At 38.9% G+C, this 24,386-nt stretch overlaps 1 protein-coding gene across 1 annotated transcript in view; it reads left to right on the plus strand.

Annotated features, from left to right (window-relative positions):
* Positions 1–20,180, plus strand: part of LOC131087092 (vitellogenin-1-like) — a 42,824-nt gene extending 22,644 nt beyond the window's left edge. Inside the window, exons 20-36 of the mRNA XM_058030489.1 lie at positions 3,356–3,500; positions 5,033–5,252; positions 6,134–6,303; positions 6,940–7,366; positions 7,583–7,845; positions 7,928–7,984; positions 8,785–8,991; positions 9,953–10,159; positions 11,305–11,447; positions 11,962–12,100; positions 13,271–13,406; positions 14,098–14,284; positions 14,680–14,777; positions 15,359–15,453; positions 15,559–15,718; positions 16,896–17,057; positions 20,062–20,180. Coding sequence (XP_057886472.1) covers positions 3,356–3,500; positions 5,033–5,252; positions 6,134–6,303; positions 6,940–7,366; positions 7,583–7,845; positions 7,928–7,984; positions 8,785–8,991; positions 9,953–10,159; positions 11,305–11,447; positions 11,962–12,100; positions 13,271–13,406; positions 14,098–14,284; positions 14,680–14,777; positions 15,359–15,453; positions 15,559–15,718; positions 16,896–17,057; positions 20,062–20,180 — 2,935 coding nt within the window. The remainder of the gene's footprint in view (positions 1–3,355; positions 3,501–5,032; positions 5,253–6,133; positions 6,304–6,939; positions 7,367–7,582; positions 7,846–7,927; positions 7,985–8,784; positions 8,992–9,952; positions 10,160–11,304; positions 11,448–11,961; positions 12,101–13,270; positions 13,407–14,097; positions 14,285–14,679; positions 14,778–15,358; positions 15,454–15,558; positions 15,719–16,895; positions 17,058–20,061) is intronic.
* Positions 20,181–24,386: the final 4,206 nt, after the last annotated feature.

Raw genomic sequence — 24,386 nt, forward strand, 5'->3', positions numbered from 1 at the left:
ACAAATGGCCAGTGGAAACCACACGGAGCAATGAAACAGCAATGAGTGCAAGAGAAGGCAAAGCAATAACTAGAGAATGTAACATTGAACCACATCACTGAGGAGGTCAAAGACCAAGCAAAGTAAAATCTTAGAGGCATGAAGAAAAACAAGCAGGCACAGTAGACAGAAAGGAGATAGATATATAGATGTATAAATATATAGAGATATATATAGCTATATAGACTGAGTTAAAAATTTAATTCAACATAGCCTTTTTCTTCCTTTTACATAGACCTACCAAATAATAAAGATCCAATTGAAGTCAATGTTTTAGGGATATTGTGACACCTTCCCTTGTTAGCTTTAAATACCCCATTTAAAGAAATAGTCCTAGAGAGCTATTGATCTTTCATGTGTTTGTAAGCTCTGTTCAAAATATTTTCATATTGGGCACTGTCTTGATGGTCAGCAGGTTACTTTCTACAGTCCCATGACATTAAAGTTAGACAGGACATGGTATTATTTTCCCCATCATCTCTGGTATTCAGACACAGGAAGCAAACAGTTTTCAATAGTATTAGGTTCATTTATATCCTACACACCATAAAGGTTATAACCTGTCACAGCAGTGGGACTTATATAAATTTTCAAGAGCCAAAAAGAAATTCAGGTTAGTAATCACAGGCTCAAAAGAAGAAAAAAAAAAATAGAAAACTTTGGTGATAGAGATGTTGCATTCCCAAGACAAATCAGCACATTATGGGCTCAACTCTCTCTATAGCAAAAATCAGAGCTCAGTAATTAATCGTACTATGGAGAGAATATATAGCATGTGTTTCAATTCAATCCTATCAAAATTTAATTAAAATAATGGTTATTTTTAAGGCTCTTTTCACATAATTATTTAGTATACTACAGATGGCTACTTCAACATACTTTTAAACAAAATTTACAAGAAGTAAAAATCAAATAAATTTCAGGGGAAATTAGAGCTCTGTGATTAAAGTATAAATATGGAGAGCTGCCAGAGAATGCACTTTGCTAATATACCACACATTCATAATGACAGCCTACTGAAGTATATGCATAATCATGAATAGAACTTGTATCATAAGGTTTTTTGCTTATTTTAGCTGTAGGATAAGTAGAAATTGCTTCACATAGGCATCTTATTTGCAAGATGAGCCAGGTAATTGTAAATCTCTTTGTCCAACATAGTATACCACATATAGCAGAGAATGCAGAGAGTGATCTTGTTGAGGCAGCAAGGCGTGTTTGGGGAGCACTGCTCATTTATTTACATGTGTTGTCACACTGTGCTTCAAAACCTGGAAAAATAGGTTTTTGTTGATTGTTTTTTGTTTTAAACAGACATTTGAGCTCTCCTGTCCCCATCCTAGGGGGGACAGGAGAGCTCAAAGGCCACACTCTCTGAAACATCAGTGTGTCCAACACAGCTCAGTTGCTTGTCCCCTACCCATGCAGTGAGTTTGCCTTATATTATAGCACAGCTTCTTCTCTCATCCAAAAAAATGCACTAATACATATTGGAAAATCTCCTTTTTATTTTTCCTCCCTTGTGTGGGATCAGAGAGAACAGATTCTTTCATACCATAGCTTTAGGCCTTCTTTGTGACTGTTTTTTCTTGTTAAAGCACCAGAGCTGGCTCTTGTAGCCTATTTTTACTGTGCCGTGTGATTCTGCAGACATTGACATGTGTCACCTGTGATGCAGCTACATTTGTCGGCTCTCTGTGCTCAACAGGGAGGAATCGATCCTTCGCTTTCATTAGGTGGCAGGAGTAGACTATTGGCATAAAAATACTTAAAAAATTGGAAAAGAAACCCCAGGGCTTTCTGCTTGGAGATCCAGCCTGCAGTTCAGTGGTCATTTGAATTATTGAATGGGATTAAAATAAAACCATTTCCCTTTTTGTCTCTTTACCCAGATGAGCTATCTGAAATGCAAGTTGATTTGTATTTTCTTTTATCCCCTCAGCTTGTTAGGGAGAATATTTTATTTCAGATTCCATTCTTCAAGGTTCTCCTATCACCCAGCGTGGAGCGTTGCTGTCATGTCCTTATCTAAAAAAAGAGAGAGATGGAAAAGAAAACAAAGCCCACAGGTGACACATGTTTTATTGAGGTGTTCCACATGAAGAGCAATTGTGTGCTTTACATTGCACACAGCACGGTAGGAGCCTTCAAGAGGAAGAGAGGGCTATCAAATGAATACAAATTCATCTTTCAAATAGATTAGATTGGAATTGCTCAGGCTAGTACAGTGTGGACCGTATTAAAATAGAGACCATTTTGAGACCATCTCCATTCACTGTCACAGCAGCCACCTCCATTGGCAGACCACAAAAGCCCCAGGGCAAAGAGATCAGCTTCATCCTTGAGAAAGAGCACATGGGGAATTTTGAGACGGATGTTAGCTGATAAATGGCTAATAAGGTAGAGCTAACACCGTGTTAATAGCTGAGGGAAATAGGTTTGTGTCTCTCAAAAGTGTTTCAGCATTCGAGATGTTGCTCTGACCCAAAACAAAACTCATAGTTCACAGCACCATAACAAGTTCCACGAAGAATGTGGGGTATGAAGCCAGGGGTTCAGGATATTTTGCCATGAGAGCCTCAGCCTGATGCTGCACCTTCTATCTCTTATCTGGGATCCTGACTAATACACTTAGAATTCACAACACTGGAAACAATGTACCAGACAGATTTACATAAATAGGCTCTTAACCCTCCTGCTCAACTCTCTTGACCTCTTGCCAAGTCATGGCCAAGGCATGAGTATTAGTGAATTTAAATCAAGCTGGAGACACTTAGTTTCATGATTTCACACTCCTTTCCTCAATTCTGCTCTAATAAAAATTGCACAGGAAACAGCATTCAGTAGCCACAAGTCCCCAGGCTGTTTTTTGAAGTTATGGCAGTATTTTTCCAAATACAATGTCAAAAGAAGTTAGAACTAAGGCTACTGCAGTGAAGACAGAGAAGATGAATATAAAAATTTAAAAGTCCACGAGCTCAAAATAGGAAACTCAAAAATGTAATAATATAATCCGCAGCCAGGCTTCTAAGCATGCTGTTTTTCATGGTATTAGAGTATGAAGATCCAATCAACTGAAAGGTTTTTAACCTGTTCGCATGGTTCTAAAATTCTAACTGGGCTATCTGCCCCTGAGATTGTCTTTATTGACTCTTAGCAGTCCTTGAAAACACAACAGGAAGGATGCTGTAAGTATCTGTAAAGCAATTTGCAAGGTATGATACTTGTTGCTGAGTGCAGGCTACAAGGCATTATTCAGGTCTGTTCCTCAGCAGTGCTTTATCAATACAGGTTTCCTCTAATGTTTATTCTGCAGGTCTAAGACATTTGCTGTTACACGAAATATTGGAGATTTGGCTGCTAGTAAGATGACTCCAGTTCTTTTACCTGAAGCAGTGCCTGACTTAATGAAGACGTCCTTCAATTCAGATTCTGCATCAGGAGAGACTGATAACATCGGGGTAAATGATGTAGTGTCTGACTATTCTTTTTTGGGCTTTTAAACAGTAGGGAACCATTTCTTTTCTCTATAGGAAAGGCTACAATTCATCTCTGACCAATGCTGATTCACTCAAATAAGCCAGGCTCAATCTAATAACACAAATAGCCCTATAGTAACATTATTTTAAAATCTGGAGTGTAATACATCAAACTTGCAACACTTTGTCTAAAGCAAAAGCATTTTCTTTGGTAATTAATTTTGCACTGCCATCTACAGGCCCACAATCTTTAAAATACTTCGCAACCATTATGGAAGCACCATGTTCCTGGGGCAATCACAAATGTTCCACAAGATGCTCCACTGCTCGACTTAGAGAGCCAAACTTAATGCCTATAAGCATCCTGATTCGAGCACGGAGTGCAGTTTGTGTCATGACTTCCTGAGCCAGGTTTCCTTAAAGCCAGGATAGGCTTTCTAATCCAGGCAGTGCTGTGAAGGCATCGCTGTGAGGATTCATTCAGACCGACAGAGGCAGGAATACACTGTCCTGTTCTGGTTTCATTGTTATCCTGCAACTCTGAAGGGTTTTCAGATAAAATAAGAGATGAACAGAGGACAAGAGCAGCACTTTCCTGTGGAGAAGTCAATAGACAAACGTGCTATCAGTGAGAGCACTTTCCGATATCCTGGAACAAGCTTCCTTCTGCTTTGTGCCTCTGTGCTTCCCTTCCTGAAAACTCAGCACTCCACAGTTATTCTTAAATGAACAGCAGCTGAAAAATGGCACTGAATGGAGCATTTCTCAGCATCACCAGAAATTCCGGGTTTTTTGGTAGGGTTCATGCAAGGCTGGAATCTTGTGAGACATGATAAACTGCATAAAAAAGCTAATTGCAAGCATGAATTGTATGTGAAGCTAAATCTTGTGATTATTGTGTCTTTAGGTATTTGCTTCATTGCTTCAGGAAATCATAGTTTTCATTTCATGGATTTGATTCCAGTTTTAATTAATTTTAATTTGTTCTTCTCTAAGCATTGCTTATCACATGTAAATTACATAGTTTTTAGTGGAAATTTCTAATACATTATATATTTTGACTATTTAATTGATATAGTGTCACATTCATGTTAGACCTCATCTGACTCAGAATTTTTGTGAACATAGTTGAAAGTTCTGTTGTCTGACATGTCAAAAATCAAAAGAAAAAACTCCAGTCAGTCTAAAACACAGTCAGTTTTGTCAAGAACCTCTAAACACTGTCTAATATTCCAGGGAAACAAAATTAAATATTTAAAATTAATTTTTGATATAATTTCCCATTCTTACAACCTGAAGCTCTTTTTACAGTAGGTAGTCAAATCAACCCATTCAGATGATAATTTTTTCCACTTTAAAACCAAGTTGTTCTATATCTCTGCTTTGCTATCCAAAATAAACTGGTTAATTTCCCCTGCAGAGCACAGGTACTGTTACCAAAATATGATGCATAACGTGCAGGTAATTTCTCTCATTTTTGTCTGAGTTCCCTTGATGTGTGTGCTGTCTCATAGGGTAGACAGTCTGCAGAGGATGTTTCATCTGGAAATCCCTTTTCTTCTGGACGCTCCTCTTCCCAAAAAGAGCCATTTGTTCAGTCCGTGTGCTTCAATGCGAGCACGTTTGGAGTTCAAGTGTGCATTGAGAAGAAAAGCGTGCACGCAGCATTTATCAAAAACCTGCCTCTTTATTACTTGGTTGGAGAGCACGCCCTGAGAATCAGCTTCAAGCCAGGTAAATGCAAGTGGGCACAAAAGAGAAAATAGTGGGTGGAGGTGTGTATATACACACACTCACACATATAGATAGATACAGATGTATATGTGCATATGTATTTTTTGCATCTTAAGTACCACTAAATCTACAGTTAGAAGAACCAGGCCAGCCAGTATTGGCAGCAGTCTGTGCTCACAGCAGGAATCCATTTCTCCCCCAGCCGCCTGAGCAGCAATTTCCCAGCTCTCCCAGCAATGCCACTCAGTGTGGCCAGCGTCAAGCAGAGCTGATCTGTGCCTGCAGAGTGTGTCTGATGCATCCTGAATCATTGGATTTGGGATGCAAGCACGAAGCAATTGGACATGGGCAACAGATCTGATGCAGTGTCCTGTAGCTACATTCTAAAACCCAGACTCTAAAAGGGAATTATGGATTAACCCTGCCAGGATCTAGTCCTTAATGTCTTAATCCATGATCATAAGAAATAAAAGCACAGCAGGCCACTGAATCTAGGTCTCCTAAGTATCAAACTAATGGCCTAACCATTGGGCCATTCTTTAGCATTCAAGAGTTAAGCCTCCATTCCTGTCTGACATTTAATTCTCTAACCCATGTTTTATCTCTTTAAACAATCCAATTCACTTGACTTAAATCTGCTGATCATTCTGTTTATTGACTTGAAAAGAATCTAGTATCATGGTAATATTATAAAATTTATTTGCCATTTATAAATGCTTCAGCTATTAGAGAAATTTTTTAATAAAATTTCTCAATACCAATAATAATCACTGAACATTTATATTTGAGAAAAAATGGCTGAATAAATTATGGTGAAATTGGCTTATTTTCTCATTCAGTTGCTAATAGTAACAATAATACTAATTGTCATGCAATTTCAGTTTCCACTGAGGCACCTATTGAAAAAATACAAGTCACAATTCAAGCAGGAGACCAAGCTCCTACAAAAATGATACGTCTAGTAACATTTGAAGATCCAAAGGCACAAGCATCTTCCAGAAAAGAAGCAATTAAAAAAGTGAAGAAAATCCTTGCTGACACTGATGATCAGGTACTGCTGCAAAATTCCACTTCTGAATTTGTGGGAGACATTACACAAAGCTTATTTTTATTCCTTCTACTAAGTAGCTTCCTTTGTTTAGATATTATGCCAAAGTGGAAAATAAAGACAGACTTTTGGATACACAAGTCTTTCAGCAGGTCTTTTGTTTGCACTCATCCTTTCTGCAAGTGAAAGACATTAGAAGGAGCAGGTTGGTTTTGCATGCTTTTTTGAAAATCTCTTGTAAGAGATAAAATAGCTGTTGTGTGGCCAAAAAGTAGTCTGTTATTTACAGCTACTGCAACTGCAGCAAAATGCTCTGACACCAGCTAGACAACCTGCCCTGAGACAGTGACAGCTACAGCATTGTCATTACTGATACCAGTTACATGTCATTGTGAGGCCAACAACTGCTGCACACACTCCTTATCACAAAAGTGTTTGGGGTGTTCTGCTTATGTGTGGGTTTAACACATTATTATGAAATTGCCTTTGAATTATTGTGATGTGTTGCAAAGATGTTATCAAGCATACACCTTGTCTTCTAAGGCAGCAGAGATTCAGAGATGTCTGCATCTGATTTTACTTATACCATTCTGCAGGAACACAGAAAAATAATTTTTTTCCATTGTTACCCTTGACTAGGGGACAAGAAAACACAGGAGCTCATCATCCAGTGCCAGCAGCGCCAGTGGAAGTGCCGAGAGTACAACGAGCAGCCCCTCCAGCAGCGACTCCGATGACAGAGCATCACAGGGAGGCACCCAGATAAATCTGAAAGCAGGGCAGTCCAAAGCCAAAGGAAAGAAGTTCTACCCATTTGGGGGCAGTAGCAGCAGCAGCAAAAGCACTAGTAGTGATAGCAGTAGCAGTGATAGTAGTAGCAGCAAGAGCAGCAGTAGCAGTAGTAAGAGCAGCAGCAGTAGTAGTAGCAGTAGTAAGAGCAGCAGCAGTAGTAGCAGTAAGAGCAGTAGTAGCAGCAGTAAGAGCAGCAGCAGTAGTAGCAAGAGCAGCAGCAGTAGTAGCAGTAAGAGCAGCAGTAGTAGCAGTAAGAGTAGCAGTAGCAAGAGCAGCAGCAGTAGTAGCAGCAAGAACAGCAGTAGTAGTAAGAGCAGTAGTAGCAGTAGCAAGAGCAGTAGTAGCAGTAGCAAGAGCAATAGTAGCAGTAGCAAAAGCAGTAGTAGTAAGAGCAGCAGCAGCAAGGACAGCAGCAGCAGCAGGAGCAGCAGAAGCAGTGGTATCAGCAGCCAGAGCAGCAGCAGCAAAGGCAGTACCAGAGGCAGCGCAGGTAGCAGCAGCAGTAGCAAAGCATCTGGTATAAAGCATAAGGCTAAGAAGCAGTCCAAGACCACATCATTTCCACTTGCCAGTGCTGCTGAAGGAGAGAGAAGTGGCCGTGAGCAGAAGCCTAAAACACAGAGCAGCAGCAGCAGCAGCAGCAGTGAGAGCACTGGTGCTTCCCATTGGCGCAGCAAATCTGACCAAGGAGTTGAGACAAACCACGCCAAGTCCCGAGTTCACAGTGGCAGTAGTCACACTTCCACAGAATGGGTAAAATGTCTAATACTTTGACTTCTGCTAGGAGGCCATCTTGACTGACCTGTAGGTGATAACTTCTTTGTGAATTTTGCAGGAATATCACCTTCCAAAAGTATACAGTCTCCGCTTCAAGTCTGCTCACGTCCATTGGGTAGGTGCCTAATTCAAGTGCACATTGCCATGGTAGCTGCAGCTGATGTGATCAAACCTGTTACTGAAGGGCTTTATTTGGGCCATTTCCCTTGACTATTCCATAACCCTCAATAACAATATTTACGATGAACAAAAAAAGCAGATTTATTACTAATATGCTATTACATGTCATCCTTTTGGTGTTGCAGCACTTGGGTCAGGACACAAAAATGCAGCCAAAGCTAGGTTAACAAAGACCATGGGGGAAATGATAAAACAGTGGGACCTTCCAATGGGAATAGTTATGTTCACAGTTCTTAGGCAGCCATGGCAAAATCATTACACAGATTTTTTTCCAGAAACCAGGTTCAGTACACATTATGGCTCAGAGGTATTTTTAGCATATATTAGAAGGGTGATAATGGAGTGGCTTTTGTAGGTGTTTCACCTTGCATGTGAAAAAGGAAGATGATTTATAGTGTTATTCATAAAATTGTATTATCTTTTTTTTTCTGGATATGGATGTATTTGACCACTTATGAAATGCCACTTTTCATTTTCCCTAGCATTAGATCCTAACGGTGTGATGTTGCTATTTGCAATCAGTATCTGTGCAGTCTTTTTTTCAATAGATGTTCAGGTGTATGCAAGGCACATTCCAAACCCACAAAATTCATGTCTATAAATGGAAATAAAAATAACACTCTAGATATGTCCAAGTCAATTACCTATAAAGGAAGGCTGATAGCTCTGATTTTGATATTTACACTGTAAAACTGGAGCTACCTCATAGATTTTTAACCTATTTTTATTTCATAGCATCCAGATCATAAAGGATCAAGCAGCTCATCATCATCTTCCTCTGAGCTGGGAAGCAGCCACAGAAACAGCAGCAGCAGCAGCAGCAGTGACAGCAGCAGCAGCAGCCACCACCACCACCATGGAGAAAATTCTGCCCACAACTCCAGGCGGAGCAAAAGAGTCAGCATCCACCACCACAGCCACAGCTCCAGTCTGACACGTGAGGTACAACTGCGTGTGGTACCCAGAGCAGCCAGGCTTAGCTGGCTGCTGAGCAGGAGCTGTAGATGTGGTGCCACTAAAATTGAAAGCCAAAGTTCATTGAGATATTTCCCCCAAAAAAAAACTATTTTTTTTTTTTTATCCCCTTGTCTTCAGGTTTGTCTGTTTCCTTTCCTTCATTTCTGAAGGTATTTGCAGTATGTGAAAGCCTGGATTTGGAAATTATACATGTTGAAGGGAATGTAGCTGTGAGTTAAAGAGGAAATAATTTTCTTTATCCTGTGAAAGCCCAGAATACAAAATCAGTTGCTTTAGGTAAAAATGAGGAAGAAATAAATAAGTCTGCCTAATCATTTTTAAATGTAGACTGGAGGTCATGAGTGTACGCAGAGTATAACTAAAATCAGACTTTCCATGGACTTTACTGATTGGTAAATGTGAAGGCCCATTAAGCACAGATTGCTTTTACCTTTATTGTGCACACAGTATTCTATAATTGTCCTGCATAAAGGTATCTACATAATAATAGAACAAATAGCTCTGCAAATGCAGGCAATGTCATGGGAAATTCTGCTACTAAGCAGGACTTCAAAATATTTGATTGGCTTGAAGAAACTGTAGTATAGCAAAATAAGTTGTGAATGTGTATATTATTCTGAATGTCTCTAGCACACATTGTAGGCAACTATTTGGAACATTACCATAATGAACAAAACCTTGCTGTATGCACAAAGATAGCTTGGAAGCATCTTGGATCCCTCATCAAAATAATCATGTCTTTGAATAAGTAAGTTTCCAACCAAATTCATCTTTAACTATTGTGGATATAGAAATGTGTACTGCAAACTAAAGTGGTGAAGGACAAGGGCTGCTGCCTGCTATCAGCGCACAATAACTGGGCTGCAGGCTCTCTGGTGAGCACACAGGAATCCTTAAACACAGATGGTCGGGGGCTCTTTTTCAGCGCAACTTCCTGGGAGACGTAATTCCACCTGGCATCACGATTGTGGCGCAGGCAGTGAGGAGTGACAGCAGAAATCAAGGTTATCAAGCCACAGCATATGTTCGTTCTGATGCTGCCAAAGTTGATGTGCAACTAGTTGTGGTTCAGCTGGCTGAAACCAATTGGAAAGCGTGTGCTGATGCTGTGATACTGCCTCTGAAAGCACAGGTAAGTGCCCAGGCGGCTTCGCACAGAGGGACATCCACAAAGCCCAGAGCAGGCACAGAGAATCTGCTGATTATGAGTATTAAACAGGAAAGGCATACTTATTTTTAAATGTTTCCTAAAGCTGGGGAAGTTTCAGAAAATATTTCCCCATTAATATAGAAAATAGTATAAAGAAATACTCGCACACTTCAAACTCTGGCAAAAAAAGTATTGATTTTCAAGATAAATCAAAATATAACCAGTAGAAGCATTTTAAAAAATTGAAAAATTCACTTCTTCATCACTATTTATTATCTGCTCTACTATGAGTTTTCTTGTCTGGGAATCTGCCTGATTTTTCTGTATATAATTTATTGACCCCAAGTTTAGCTCAGCTGGTTAGAGCAGTGTGTAGATAACACTAAGGACACTGGATTTGATCCCTGTATGGGCCATTCACTCAGGAGCTGAACTCTTTCTGGAAGGAGTTGGATGATCCTTCTCGGTCCCTTCCAAGTCAGACTGTTGTGTGATTTCAAAAGACTCATAACTCAAATATATTTACATTGTATTTCCTAGGATTTATATGAAAAGATGGAAAAAGCAAAGTTGGGTAACGGGTTGATGCCAAAGAGAGCATCATAAATGAAGGAAAAGGTCCTTACTGTTTTTGCATATCCCTGTGCTGTGCTTCCCATGAGTTTTTTAGAACAAGAGATGTTTGTGCAACAATTTATAAATCTCTGCTTTTTGCAGCTGCAATTAACAAATTCAGCATGATATTCACTATTGAAGAAAGTGGGGTGGGTTCAAATCAAGAAGTCTTGGGGAAAAAAAAAGAGAAATTATAGTGCAGTCCTCTTCTAGAAAAAATACATATTTATTAAGAAGTTACCACATCTAAGGAAATCTCAACATGCTTTTTGCAGCTGCTTTGAGACAGGAGCATGTGTATGTAGTTTGGCACAGACCAGAAAACTTTTTTCCTACTATGCCTCAGCTTTTGCATGAACGAGTCAACATTTCTCTGTGAGCCTGTTTAAAGATTGGAAATATGAAGGATCAATGCACAAATTGGTGAAAGAAAATTTTACATTTTGAAATGGTCAAAGTTCATTCTGGGATTCTTTTCTGAACTTTGGGTGACTGTTTCCCTGTTTACAAAGGCCAGACTGAGATGGGGCAAGGAGTGCCAGGATTACAGGATAGAAGCAGTGACTACCACAGGACAACTAGCAAAGAAGCCAGCTGCACAGCTGAAGGTGCAATGGGGAAAGCTTCCATCCTGGATAAAAAAGACAAGCACAGAGTATGTAATTCATTATTTCCTAAATTTTTATTTTACTTTTTTACCCTACTTGGCTTTTGAAAAACACTGAAAGAATGGATGAAATTTTTCAACTCAAAATACTTGTCTGGGTGGTGCTTGGTTGGTAACCACAAGTTCAGTGGTTGACAAGTATTTTATGATATGTTCTATTTTTTCCACATGTTTCATATTAAATGATAGCCTCCAAATATATTAAAATTATGTTTGATTTCATTCTCCATATTAAATTATTTTCTATTTATTTTCAAAATGCCTTTATGTTTTAAAATATTCTTCTATTCAATCTCAAAAAATAACCATTTTAAATAGGCAAAATAAAACCAATGTGTTTCTTCTTGATAAAATCAACCATTTAATTTGACTCAAAGTAATATTTCCTCAACTTTTCAGTTCTTCCATTTTTTCCTGAGGTTTTGGATCTGCAGTAGCGCTCACCATCCCATGTGTGCTTTTGTTCATGCACCTGAGTTTGTCACACCTTGTTTATCTCTAGATTCATGCAATACATTCCTGGTGCAGCGCTCGTGTTGGGCTTCTCAGAAGTACATCAGAAAAATCCATCTCATGAATTTATAGTAAGAGCAGCTGCAACATCTCCACGAACAATTGATACAGTCATTAAAGCTCCTGAGGTACATTAAATTTTTATTTTCATATTCCTTACATTGAAATGATTTTCAACTTAGAATGTTTTGACACTTAACGTAAAGAAACAAAAAACAAAACATTCCCTGTTAGAGAATCTGCTACATACCTCACAGTATGAGGTGGGTATTCAAATACATACAACAGCTCCCTTGATTTTGTGCTGCTTTGGCCCAGTGCAGGAGTAAGTTGAAAATCAGGCTCTGTAGTCCAATATTTTATTTGCATTTGGAGAACAGCAGCGAGGCCAAATTGTCTCAGGTATAACTGCTCTGCACTCACACCTTTATGCATTTTTACCCAGTTTGACTAGTTCTTGAACGAGGGTCTCAGATGGAGGGGGCCTTGAGAGCACTTTGCACACTGCTGCAGCCACAAGCAGCTCCTCTGTGTGTTGGCACTGCAGTCCCACACCTGCAGTAACCATGCTTGATGTGACTGGTCTGAGCAGCCACAAAGGCAACTCTGCCATAACCAAACTGCAGCAGTTAGTCACCCTGTGACAGGAGCCTGCACAGGCCTGGTCTGCAGAGTCCCACTAATTAATTGGTCCTTGTCCACTAAATTCCTATGCACCTCTTTGAATAATTTCCCCTATGGATCTCTGGCAAATTAATAACAGCTAGCAATTCATACACAGAAACTTGTGTGTCTTTAACCCACCACAGTGCTTCAGTACTGCAGGATCTTAAATATGTGATCCTGAGGAAGTCTGTGCATTAGGCATTCATTTGATTCTCTTGGCAAATATAATTTGTAGCTACAGTGGAGGATCTTACCCCACCGCTGAACATGCCAGTTTTCAGCCCTTAATGGATGAGATTCATTTTTCCAAACACATCCATCATCTCAGTTACTCAATTTGTTAGCCTATTTTTTAAGTCATTCACATATCATTTAAACTCATCTCTATCAGTTACTTTTCAATGTTCTTAAAAATTTCTTAAAAAGTCAAGTATGACTAGAAGAGATGATGATGATTTCTCACAAAAGCTGAAGGTCAGGGTACGTTCTGCTGAGACTAACACAACTGCAATTGTAGAAATGCATCTTCAAGGGTTTTTTTTTCCCAAGATAAGAGAGAGGGTTTTTTTGCAGTCATATCTTGAGCATATGGTTCAATTTATCTTAATGTATTTTCATTTCTGCTTTTTCAGGTAACACTTTATTGTCAGGGATTCCGATTGCCATTCACTCTGCCCTTAGGCCCGTCTCCAGCTTACGAGACTCAAGATATCACTGCCTGGAATTTATTGCCTGCAATAGCTTCACAAATAGCACAAGAAGATCAATGTAAATGTTACTTATATGTTTGTCTCATGAATAAGCAATGTGTGTAGATCATACTCTGCCATGGCTGGGCCCTGCCTTTCCTTCTAATGGTCTTACAGGGAAGTATAGCATGCATCTGTAGCCCTGCTTCCAGCAGCTCGTTCCCTCACAGAGAAGCAGGTTTATTGGCAGGTGAATGAAGAGGTTTCAAACTGCTGTAAACATTCAGAGTTTGGGAATCACTCATGTCTTCAAGGACTAGAGGTTGTCTTTTGCCCCTCCTGAGAAGGTGCCAGCTCTGCATTGAGAAGCATCAGGTGATGGGCACAGGAGAGTCCACATATTTTCTGTCCAGTTTATTTTATTCAAAAAGGAGCCACATAAGTTTCTCCTGGTTGGCGTCTAGCACTTCTGTGGGAAATGGGGAATTTTTATCACAGTTTGTTATGGCATTCAGTTTCTCAAGAATTTTGTACATTTTATTCCCTGTTAGCTTGAGTTTTGTGCTTGGCGCGTCATCAAAATCAATACTGGTATAATCTACAGCAGGTAGCTATTTTGTAGTGTTCTCATGTCCTTACAGACTCTGGCTTCTGCCAAGGAAGTGAAGTTTTCTTCATGTATGCTGGGTGGTTCAATCTCATAGTGTTCAATCTCACAGCAACACCTACAGTGGTCACATCTGCCATTTCTTTATGGTTTTGTCTTTCAGCCACGTGTGAAATCGGGGAGAGAGATTTCAAAACATTTGATCGTGTGAGCCATTCATATTCTTTCAATAAAAGCTGCAACCTGGTTGTGGTTCAAGACTGTAAGGAATACCCAAAGTTCATCATTTCTACAAGAAAGGTTGATCCTCAATCTTTCTCAAGAGAGGTTCACATAAATACAACATCAGCGTAAGTGTGATTTATACTGAGGCTTAGAAATTAGGTACAAAGTTTCTCAGGGAGTCACTCTAGGAGTAAGAGATATCTACTTTCTAGCTGAAACTGGTTCTCAATAAGACATATGGGAAAGAAAGAATTTCTAGAAGGAATCCTTGTCTGAGGCTCTGTGGTGTAGTTGCTCTTGTCTTGAATTCCACAGCCACCAATATCTGATAACTTGCTCACTAAGTAACCATGCTGTCTTTTCTTTAAAGGCTGACTACTAAAACCCACAGTCCCAATGAATTTTGCACCTTGGAAAGAAAACTGCTTGTTCATTCATTCAAATTCAGATAGTCACAAATATCTATACTTTTCATATTTGACCACTAATTTATTCTCTTTTATTTTTGGTTTTTCTTAAGGAACATCACAATCAGTCCTGCCTCAAATTGGTCTCTCCTTGTGGCATACAATGAACAGCGAGTTCTATCACAGAGTGGAGGTTCTGAGTATGCAAAAGGTAAGCTGTGATAGCCAGTTTTCCAGGACTGACCTGGGAGCTAAATATCAAGATTTTATAAATTTCACAGAAAAAATCTCAGTGTAAAGAAAACATAAGTGGAATTAATTAAAAGAGAAAACTAAGGACTACTTTCTTAAGTTTTGTAGTGACTTATGTTCATGTTTCCTATAGTATATATACTCTTACTTCTACTCCTCCAGCATCAATGACAGGTGAATAAAGCCCTTTCTTATCATTTACCCAGCTTGGTGATTATTCAGAAAAAAGGTTCACGATATAGTCACAGAGACATACTTTTATTCAGACATTTAGCTGGAGCACCACCACTGTCATTATCATTTCAAAATTTAGCATACTAGCTACAGAAGTCAGTTCCCACTATAGGTAACAGCAGTAGAATATTTTTGAAAATATATTATTTCTTCTATTTGTGTTTTTCCTCTCCACTTAAATATACATATTTAACTGTAGCAGCAAAATTATCATTGTGAAGGAAAATGCATTGTGGTGAGTTTTGTGTTACACAGTTTCTCCATTAATTTAAGATGATCAGGGTATGATTCACCATCTTTTTACAGGCAATGTTAAAATTTATAAAAATGGAAAAACAGTTACCGTGGAAGTTCCAGAACTTGGACTGCAGAAGGTGACTTTTGATGGTGTAAATCTTAAGGTACAGGACTTACTTTCAAGGTTACTGCTTTCTTTCTGCCTGGTGCCTTGCCAGTGTGACAGACCAACACTTCAGCATTCACTACAAAGATGTGCTGCTTTGCAGGTTACGGTTGCTTCGTGGATGAGAGGAAAGACCTGCGGAGTTTGTGGTAACAATGACAGAGAAAAGGAAAATGAGCTGCTCATGCCAAACCATCGGCTGGCACACAGCTGTTCTGCGTTTATTCATTCGTGGGTACTGCTAGAAGAAACCTGCTCTGGTGGTGAGTGGATATGGAAAAACTCTATGCTTGGATAGAATATGATTTCACTTTTCCTCTGCCAGGACCTAGAAATTTTTTTTTTTAAAGCAGTAGATGCCTTTTACTTAGAAATTTCAATAGCCATATGTATGTATTTTAACTTTATTGACCACTGACTGTTTAAAACACTGCTTGTGAATATAGAGAATATATACTCCAGCAAAAGTCTTTGTCTCATGTGTAATTCAATGTTAAATAATTGGTTTTCATTTCTTACACTGAGTAGGTTTTTTTCTTGAGAGGCAAAATCAGCCCTAATCTTGCTCTTACTGGAAAATAAATTGTGATTTTCACCATTGTATCACAACAGTTTCAGCTGTTGTCTGCAGACTTAATTTCACCACACAAGGTGCAGACCATGAATACAGTGTCAGATCCTACACTCATGTAAATTTCCAAAGTGCAAAAAAAATTCATTATTGTTCTGCACCACATGAGAGCGCAATCTCAGGAAAATATTTAGAGCTACTCCTAAAGAGCTTCATCTCACATGCAGCTGGAAAACAATGTTAGACTCCCAAAATATCAATACAGTTTTGTTTGGTAGGTCTCCATTTACCTTGGACCTGAAATAATTTTATTGAAGCTAATGGTTGCTTTCTCCTTGACTTCAGTGGCAGCAGAATTATTCTTATCTGTGTGTCAGGAAACTGAGTTGTAGCTGGGATCCTGTTAAGTTACATTATACCTTTCTAGTGAGATAATTGCAGCATTATAAAAATCATCCAATACAAGAATTATCCTTGTTGTTATTAAATAAATGCTGCCCTTTTTTATCCATTCACTACGGTTGACATTTTTCCTAATGCAATGAAGTAGCCATTGTGCTTGCAGTATCTATTCTTAATAGCTTTCAGACATGAGAGGTTATTTTCTGTGTATTATGTAGTTCTAAAAACTGAATATACATGATTCCATTTGGGTTCTATTGTGCAATTAGATTTTAAAAATAGCTCCCCTTTCAGACTCTTTCCTCAACTTATTATTGTCCTATCTTGATAACCTCGCTACTGTGAAAATGGTTTGTCAGGTACCTGTGTTTTAATAAAAGCTGAAGAGAAAATATGGACCTTTATTATTGCAGGGATCGATTGGGATTTATTTCCACAATTTTAACTACCTTTCCTTTTCCTCTCAGGGTGCAAGCTGCAGCGCAGTTATGTGAAGCTGAATCGAAACCCTACTGTTGATGGTGAGGAATCTACCTGCTACTCTGTTGACCCAGTACTGAAATGTATGAAAGACTGTACTGCAAGTGAAAAGGCTTCAGTAAAGGTTGGCTTCCACTGCTTCCCCAAAGGTACAGTGTTTTTCTCCCTCTGTGTGTCACGTACTGCAGGAGCTGTCAGAGCACTCGAAAGAACAAAACACAGCACAGCCATGCACAGACCTGTGCTGCTCTGGCTCCTCTCTGAGCTGCTGTTTTTAATCCCATTAGTATTTGCTATAACTGCTGACAATGCTGGCCAATTAAAAGCTAGGTTAGGTGATGGCAGGTAGCATCATCTGAGAAAAACATTTCAGGAGGTAAAAGGGGCAGCAGCAATCAATAAAATCACAAAATAAAATTTGTCATGTCTTCAGGATCTCCATAAAGTTGAGCTAAGCAACACTGAGTCCTTTTATGTACATTACAGCCTGCAATTTTGTGTAGACCAGGGCAGGCAAGGCAATTGAAAGTCAGTCAGGTAGTGTGACATGAGTGCTGTAGTTAGACTGCCATGCTATACCACTGTGCAATTCATCAGCAAAACCACATTGCTGGAAGTTTCTCTAGATTGTCCCAGAAAATGGTTTGGTTTTAAAGGTATTTTATACACACATACTCATGCCCCAGATTAAAAAAAAACACAATCCTTTTTCTCATTTCATTTATACCAGGATGCCAGGCATTGTCTTATACAGTTTCACACTGAAGTTATGTAATCATGAAAGGAGAATCCAACCTGGAACCCACAGATATTTCTGGAGCATTCCTTCCTAAGTCTTTTAATTAATTACCTATATAGCTTACAGGGAACCATAACATTAGGAAGAATCTATTGAAGTGTTTTGTTCTCTGTTAACCATTGCTGGCCAAATCCATTGTTAGCTGAGATAATCCAGTGTAGTTTCACTGGAGCCAATGCACCCCTGTGTTGAGTAGGGTTGGAAAGGACAGGGTATTTTATGTCTGAATTTAAATGTCTGTGTAGAACTTTGCACTTTGCTTGTGTTCTTAATATCTGAAGTGTGCTGAATCAGCCTAGAAAAGAGGAGAGGATCCCTCTCTACAATAGTCAAATATCTGCCACAGCCTATTCAACAAGTAGCACAGAGAGAGTGTTAATAGTTTTGGTGGCTCCCTGAGATGAGAATGGATGCATTCTTTCATAAATAGAAAAACCCACCCTCAACAAAAAATCCTTCCAAAATCTTGTTATATCCCTGTTTCACAGATTTCTATTGTGTATCCAAGTCTGTATCTCTGAAGTGTCACAACCCCAGACCACTCACTGCCTTAGAATATTAGACTATAATAAAGCATCCTCTCACAAAAATGTTTGAGAAAAGAGGAAAATCAGAAAAAAAAAAAGAATTTAGTTGTTGCAGCCAGTGCTGCTTTCAGAGCAACTGCAGGCTTCTCTTGTTCATTTACTGAAGCAGAGACTGGGGAGCCCGCTTGCAATTCTTTTAATCAAGACCTTAATTTTATTTACTTATTTATTTATTTGTTTATATGATTATTTATTTGTCCTGAAGAGGAAGCAGAAAAAGAGGCGGAAAGGAAGGAGGAAGAAAAAGATTCCATTTATTATTCTTTAGCTTGCTAAATTGATTGTTTTTTCTTAGGCTAAAGATCAATAGGAATACAAGGCCAGCACTTTAAAACTATTCTTTTTCTTTCTTTGTCTAATGACTTGGAGAAGCAGTAGAAGCAGTAGAAATCTTCATCTTTCTCAATCTAGGAACACACCTGCACAGGAGAAAGAACTTTTCTCAACTCTTTATATGAGAATTCAGACATGATAATTTGCTGTTTCAAAATTCAAGGACCCCGTCACAGTTAAGCACCCCACTTGCAGTGGAGCAAGGATAAAATGAAGTACAAGAATGCAGAATTTCTCCTGTTGCCCTCAAATCAGCAAGACTGTGGCCTTAGGAACTTGACTGAGGCAGGCATCACTCCAAGTTTAAATCCACATATTGGTTTATATTTCAAACATGCCACAAGTGGATCAGTTACATGAGGATCAGTTACTCACCCTCAATCCAGTTTGCAAGGAAACCATTTCCTACATGGATAAGAATGTGCTCAGACCCACAATGGGCCAAGAGTAAGAGATATAATGTATACAAAAAAAACCAGAATTCAGACATTTTACAGCATTTCTCGTTTCACAGCCTGAAAATATAATATACATTTTTAAAAGCATCTCCAGCATCTTTCTGGGAAATATTCATTATCCAGTTTATTATGCAAAATCTGTGCTTAATATTGGACAGTAATTTAGCCATGGAGGGTGTTAACCTTTCAGAAGATAAGTGACTGATGCAACCTGAACTCATACAGCAGTGTCCATATTTCCCTGTGATGAGGGATGGCATGTTATAAATGTACTGTCCAACTAAGGAATAAAAAAAATTGAAGTAAAATTACGAAAGCTTTATGCATTCTCATTACACAAACCTAATCTAAATGGATATCCTAATATTCTTCCAATGCAATGATAAACCTCCAACTAGCTAGGAATATTTATTGGGAGGATGAACACCATTATTCCATTTAGATTATTTCAGCATTAAGGAATATGGCTTATTCAAGCTGCTGTTGATAAAGCAGTGTGGTAAGGTTAATACTGCAACTGAGAATGCTCTGCCAGATTTCACAGTATATGGGAAACTTTAATTAGAAGTTTATGAACCTCTGAAAATTCTCCAAAGGGCTTACCCTTCAGAAATGAACTTCAACAAATAGTCAGCAGAAATACCCAGTGATATGCAGCACTAACAGAAGTGATTGCTGATGTGGATTGGTACGTGGTGGTCTTACACTGACAGGGGCTACCTCCAGCACTTTCACAGCCTCCTTTTGTCTTTGTGCTTCGTGAAATGTAATTCATTTTGGTTTTAGGGAAGTATTACAGTAATTATATCATGGGTGAAAATCCTGTTCCAAGTCAATGAGTCAGTTAGATGTCAGTCGTGAGGGCAGGATTTCATTCTTTACTTGATGAGGGAGTTGACAGCCATCAAAACAGTGTTTCTTTGAAATGTGTTAATTTGCTTGATGCTAGTTAACAATGGCTTCACTCTTCTGACAGAATCTGCTGTAAGCCTGTTGGAATGGCAGAAAAGCAGCGATAAGAAATCTGCATCTGAGGATGTTGTGGAGTCTGTGGATGCTGACATTGATTGTACCTGCACTGGCAGCTGTAGTTAAGCTAAACGTTTTGGCATTGTGCTATAGACATACTACACAAATAATTGAATAGCTGGACAGATAAGAAGGGAACATAATAGCTGTAGTAAAATATTAAGAAAGGTGCTTGAAGAAAGTAAGTAAGTCTATTGCAAAGTCAAATGCATTATGTACAGTCTGCACTGCTTAATAAATATGTTCATTAAATAAGTATTCATGTGGTCTCTCTTTATTTTTGCCTATCAACAAAACAATCAGGCCAACTATAATATTATACAGAAATTCTGCTCCCTTTTATCTGAGATATAATTACAGCAGCCCGCTCTTAAAATTATGTTCACTAGGTGATGAAAGGAAAACATGATTATGGCTACAGCTAACATTCCATTGTGCAAAGAATTTCATATTTAGCATACTAAAGACACAGTAAGCATTTGTTTTCTTTTATGTTTTCTGGTAAAGAGCAACGTCTGTTCCTGGAACCGTTCTGCAAAAAAATATATTTTACTCCCAGCAAGACCATTAGCCTTAGTACATTCTACAAAGGAATGAATTGGACTGCTAGACTCCCACTGTAGCTTTCCAGAGAGCTATAGTGTGTGACACAGTCCCCATTTTCATTTAAATTTCAATGGATGTGCTGTTGCTTCATGAACTAACTAAAAGTGTGAATAGGAACTTTTTTTTTGCTTTACCATCTCCTATTGTATATTTATGAAAATGATGGCTTCAAAAACTTCAGGGAACAATAATACATCAAGTAGCATTCCAAATACTCCGAAAAGCAATATATAGAAAGATATGTAAGATCAATAGCACCACAAAGCTAAAATAAAATACAAGCAGGACAGTCAGACTGTGTTTAACCAGTGAAGAGTCAATCTGCTAGCCCTCACTGTGCAGAAAGGTAATTCCCTCCCACCCCAGGGGACCAGGAATAGGAGGCACCTTCAAACCCCCAAGCAATGGCACAATATCTCTGCACCCTGTGTCACAAATCAGCCGTGCACTGAACCATGCCATGTTTTCCACAGCAGTCAATAGCAGCCAGCACGCTCTTCCAAGAGAAGCCTTAGCGTGGGCAAGGGACAGCTGAACCCAAATCCTGGCAGGAAAGTGCCATTAAAGAAAATGCTTTTCTTTCTAACTAAAAACTAATCTATCAGAAAAATTATTGAAGACTAAGTAGTTGAACAATTACAGCATAACACTTCACAGTGCTTTTGTTTCAAGAGCAGAAGCATGAGTAGTGTAAGGAGGTACTCCTTTTACTCTCTCTCAAGTTGCATCTTGCCACCAACTTTCAGAAACGGCCCAGTTTTTCTCCATGTACAGCCATAACATCATTACTTCCAGAAGTAAGCCATTACCAGTTTGTTCAGCCCAGATGCCTGATGCAAACTCTGGGGCAAAGGTATTTGCCTCTGCCCTGAGCCCCTCTGCTGGGGATAACCTACAAAGGCAAAAGGCAGTTACCTGCCTCTTTTTCCTCCCCCAGCCTTAATTCATCTATGTATTATGTTTGAGAATGTATGCAAATACCCAGTGCTCTATTCAATAGCTTTTCTTCATGCATAGATCTCCAAAGTAAGACCAGTAACATGAATTCCTTGCCCTGTGTTTTTATTTTTAATAAAGCATTCACAAAATGTACAAAAGCTGTGTTTTCCTAACTCATCAGAAGAGCTAGATTGCAAAACAGATAGCCTCAAACAAGAGGGGAGATGAAGAATATTGCATTCCACTTTCCCTTAAAATCACACTAGTCTTATACCTGGAGAGTTCTTTTCTTGCTGGTATTGTTTTCACTGTGGCTTATGGCAGATTTGACATTGACTTTCACAGGATCAGACTGTCATCTTTAATCCAACACCTCTCTCTTTAATCCTCTTGTTTACAAAAGAGAAACTTTTGCCAGTCAACTACTTCAGATAAGACAAAGGTAGTAGGGGGAGAAGAAAAATGAAGTTTCATGCTCAACCACTAAAACAAGGGTTTAGTAACAGCAAAGAGCCATCAGTAAGAGAAGAAATTCTGCTCCTGGGGCAGGGAATTCACTCACCATCACCTCACCAGTAATGCAGCCTGGGGGAAAGCTTCACTGATGAAGCCCAGGCACAGACTTTGCTCTGCTCTGCACAGAGCATGGATGGGACGCAGCTCTCCTTTCCACTTCCAAGGGCAGCTTTCCTTTCTGGCCAGCTCCTGTTCCTTAGTGCCCTCTTGCTGGGACAGCTGAATGCCTTTGACTGCCTGAAAGGCTTCACTGCAGCTGTAAAATCACAATGCAATGGGCGTTAGAAAAGCATGAGGTTGGTATTGTGCACGGCAAACAGGACTTAGAACCAGCTCATTTCGCCAAAGGAATTAAGAACATTAGCAGTACAAGTGTGAAAAAGCCCTTCTGGAATTTCTAATGCACCACACAGACATTTCCAACCCATCTGGGAGAATATCTGCAGTCCAGATTTAAACCTCATTTGGAAATCATGCCTGTCCTATCTTATAAAGCAAGCTAAAACTATGTACCCAACTGAGTATTAAAATGCATACTACACAGGCTGAGCTTTTATGCATTCCACTTTTCATTCCTAGTGCTCCTCAATTGTATGTATTAATGAATTCTGGACTTCACTGCAGTAACCAAGTAATATAATCTTGCAATTATGGTACTCTAGTATTGTTTTTCTAAAAAGTGTCAGAAAAAAAGATGCAGACTTAAGCATAAGCCAGGCTTGCATCCTAATCCTGCCCTTGCAGCTCTGTAATGTGGTTTTGCATCAGGCTGGGGACTTCTGTGTCTCATTTTCTGCATCAGAAAGATATGACTACTTACCTACTTGATGGAGTCAGAAATGCTTATGAATTTATAGTCCCATATGTCTTTTGCAAGTTCTTCAGTGATTCTAGAAATGAAAAGTAAATTTTTCCACTAGATCTCCTAACCACATGAGTATATTTTATTGCTAAGTTGAAGGTTTTCATTTTCAGATTCATCCAACTGTAAAATAACTATACATTTGGAAAAAATCAAAACAATACACTTAATTTGTTCATGGTCAGCTTTGGTTATACCTTAGTGGATTATTCCCAAAAGCCTTGAATTGGATGGTGCTATTACAGACAAATAGGCAAAAAGGCTATTGGAAACACAGCCTTTTGTATCCTAGACAAAGACAACAAACCTTTTGTCCACCAGACCTGGCTCTTTTGATTCACTAATTTTAAATGACACAGTGAATCTCAGGAAAGCAGGATCATTCTGCTCCAGAGAAAGAAGCTGCAGTGGGATAGGAAAGGACAAAACCACTTATACCAGACCCTTCCTGGAAATAAAATGCCAGCTCTGCAGCATGAGCGTTAAAAAAAAAAATCCTCAATTCTAACGCCACTGAAACCAATGGTTAAACTCAACAGAGCCAGGCTTTTACTCAGCATGTTTGAATGAGTTATTAAATGAACTTCGGTTGTCCCTAAAAATAAATGTAGTGTGCAGATCTAAGTGCAGCTGATGAATAAGAAACCTCAGGAATCCAGCAAATACAGTAGTTAGGGCTAAAACCAGAGACAGCTCAGAAGGTTGCAGGAGTAGCTATTAGTGACCATCTGAGCTCTATGTTGAATCTCAAGGTCTCTCATGCCATCTACTGGCTTTTTTTATTTAGTTACAATGTTTTTCCTTGAGGTTTTTCATAGGTCTGGTATATTCCAGGTAGTTTTACATAAATTCCATTTAAGGTTTGGGGTGGGTTGTTTTTCCCTCTTATCTCCACACTTGATTAATATGGGATTTTTTTTTTCCTGTAAGTGCATTACAGTTTGGCACTATTCTGAATACCATTTCACATTGTCCCCAGAGGAAAAAGGCATTGCATAAGGCATTCTTATTTCTGGTACTGCTGAATAGGCAATAATTATACCTGTAAGCAGTACTGGAAGAACAGTTTACTAAGAAAATCCAAAGCTGCTCAAAAATAGTACTTACAGTTCATCCTGAATCAGTGTGAGAAGGCTGTTATTTTGGTACCTGAAAATGCTTCGTGTACAGAAAAAATCTAGTTATCCCTTTTTTTTTCACTTGCAGTTCACTTAGCTGTAATTCACAGCAAACACTTCCATGGCCTAATAATTTTAAGTTGCCTTTCAGATTTCAGGTTTGATAAGCAGGAAGTATCTATGCTGACAGATCTGATCACAGAGCTTTCCCTTCATTATCTGTAGCCTGTC

The sequence above is a fragment of the Melospiza georgiana genome, chromosome 9 (assembly GCF_028018845.1).
Source record: "Melospiza georgiana isolate bMelGeo1 chromosome 9, bMelGeo1.pri, whole genome shotgun sequence".
Taxonomy (NCBI): Eukaryota; Metazoa; Chordata; class Aves; order Passeriformes; family Passerellidae; genus Melospiza; species Melospiza georgiana.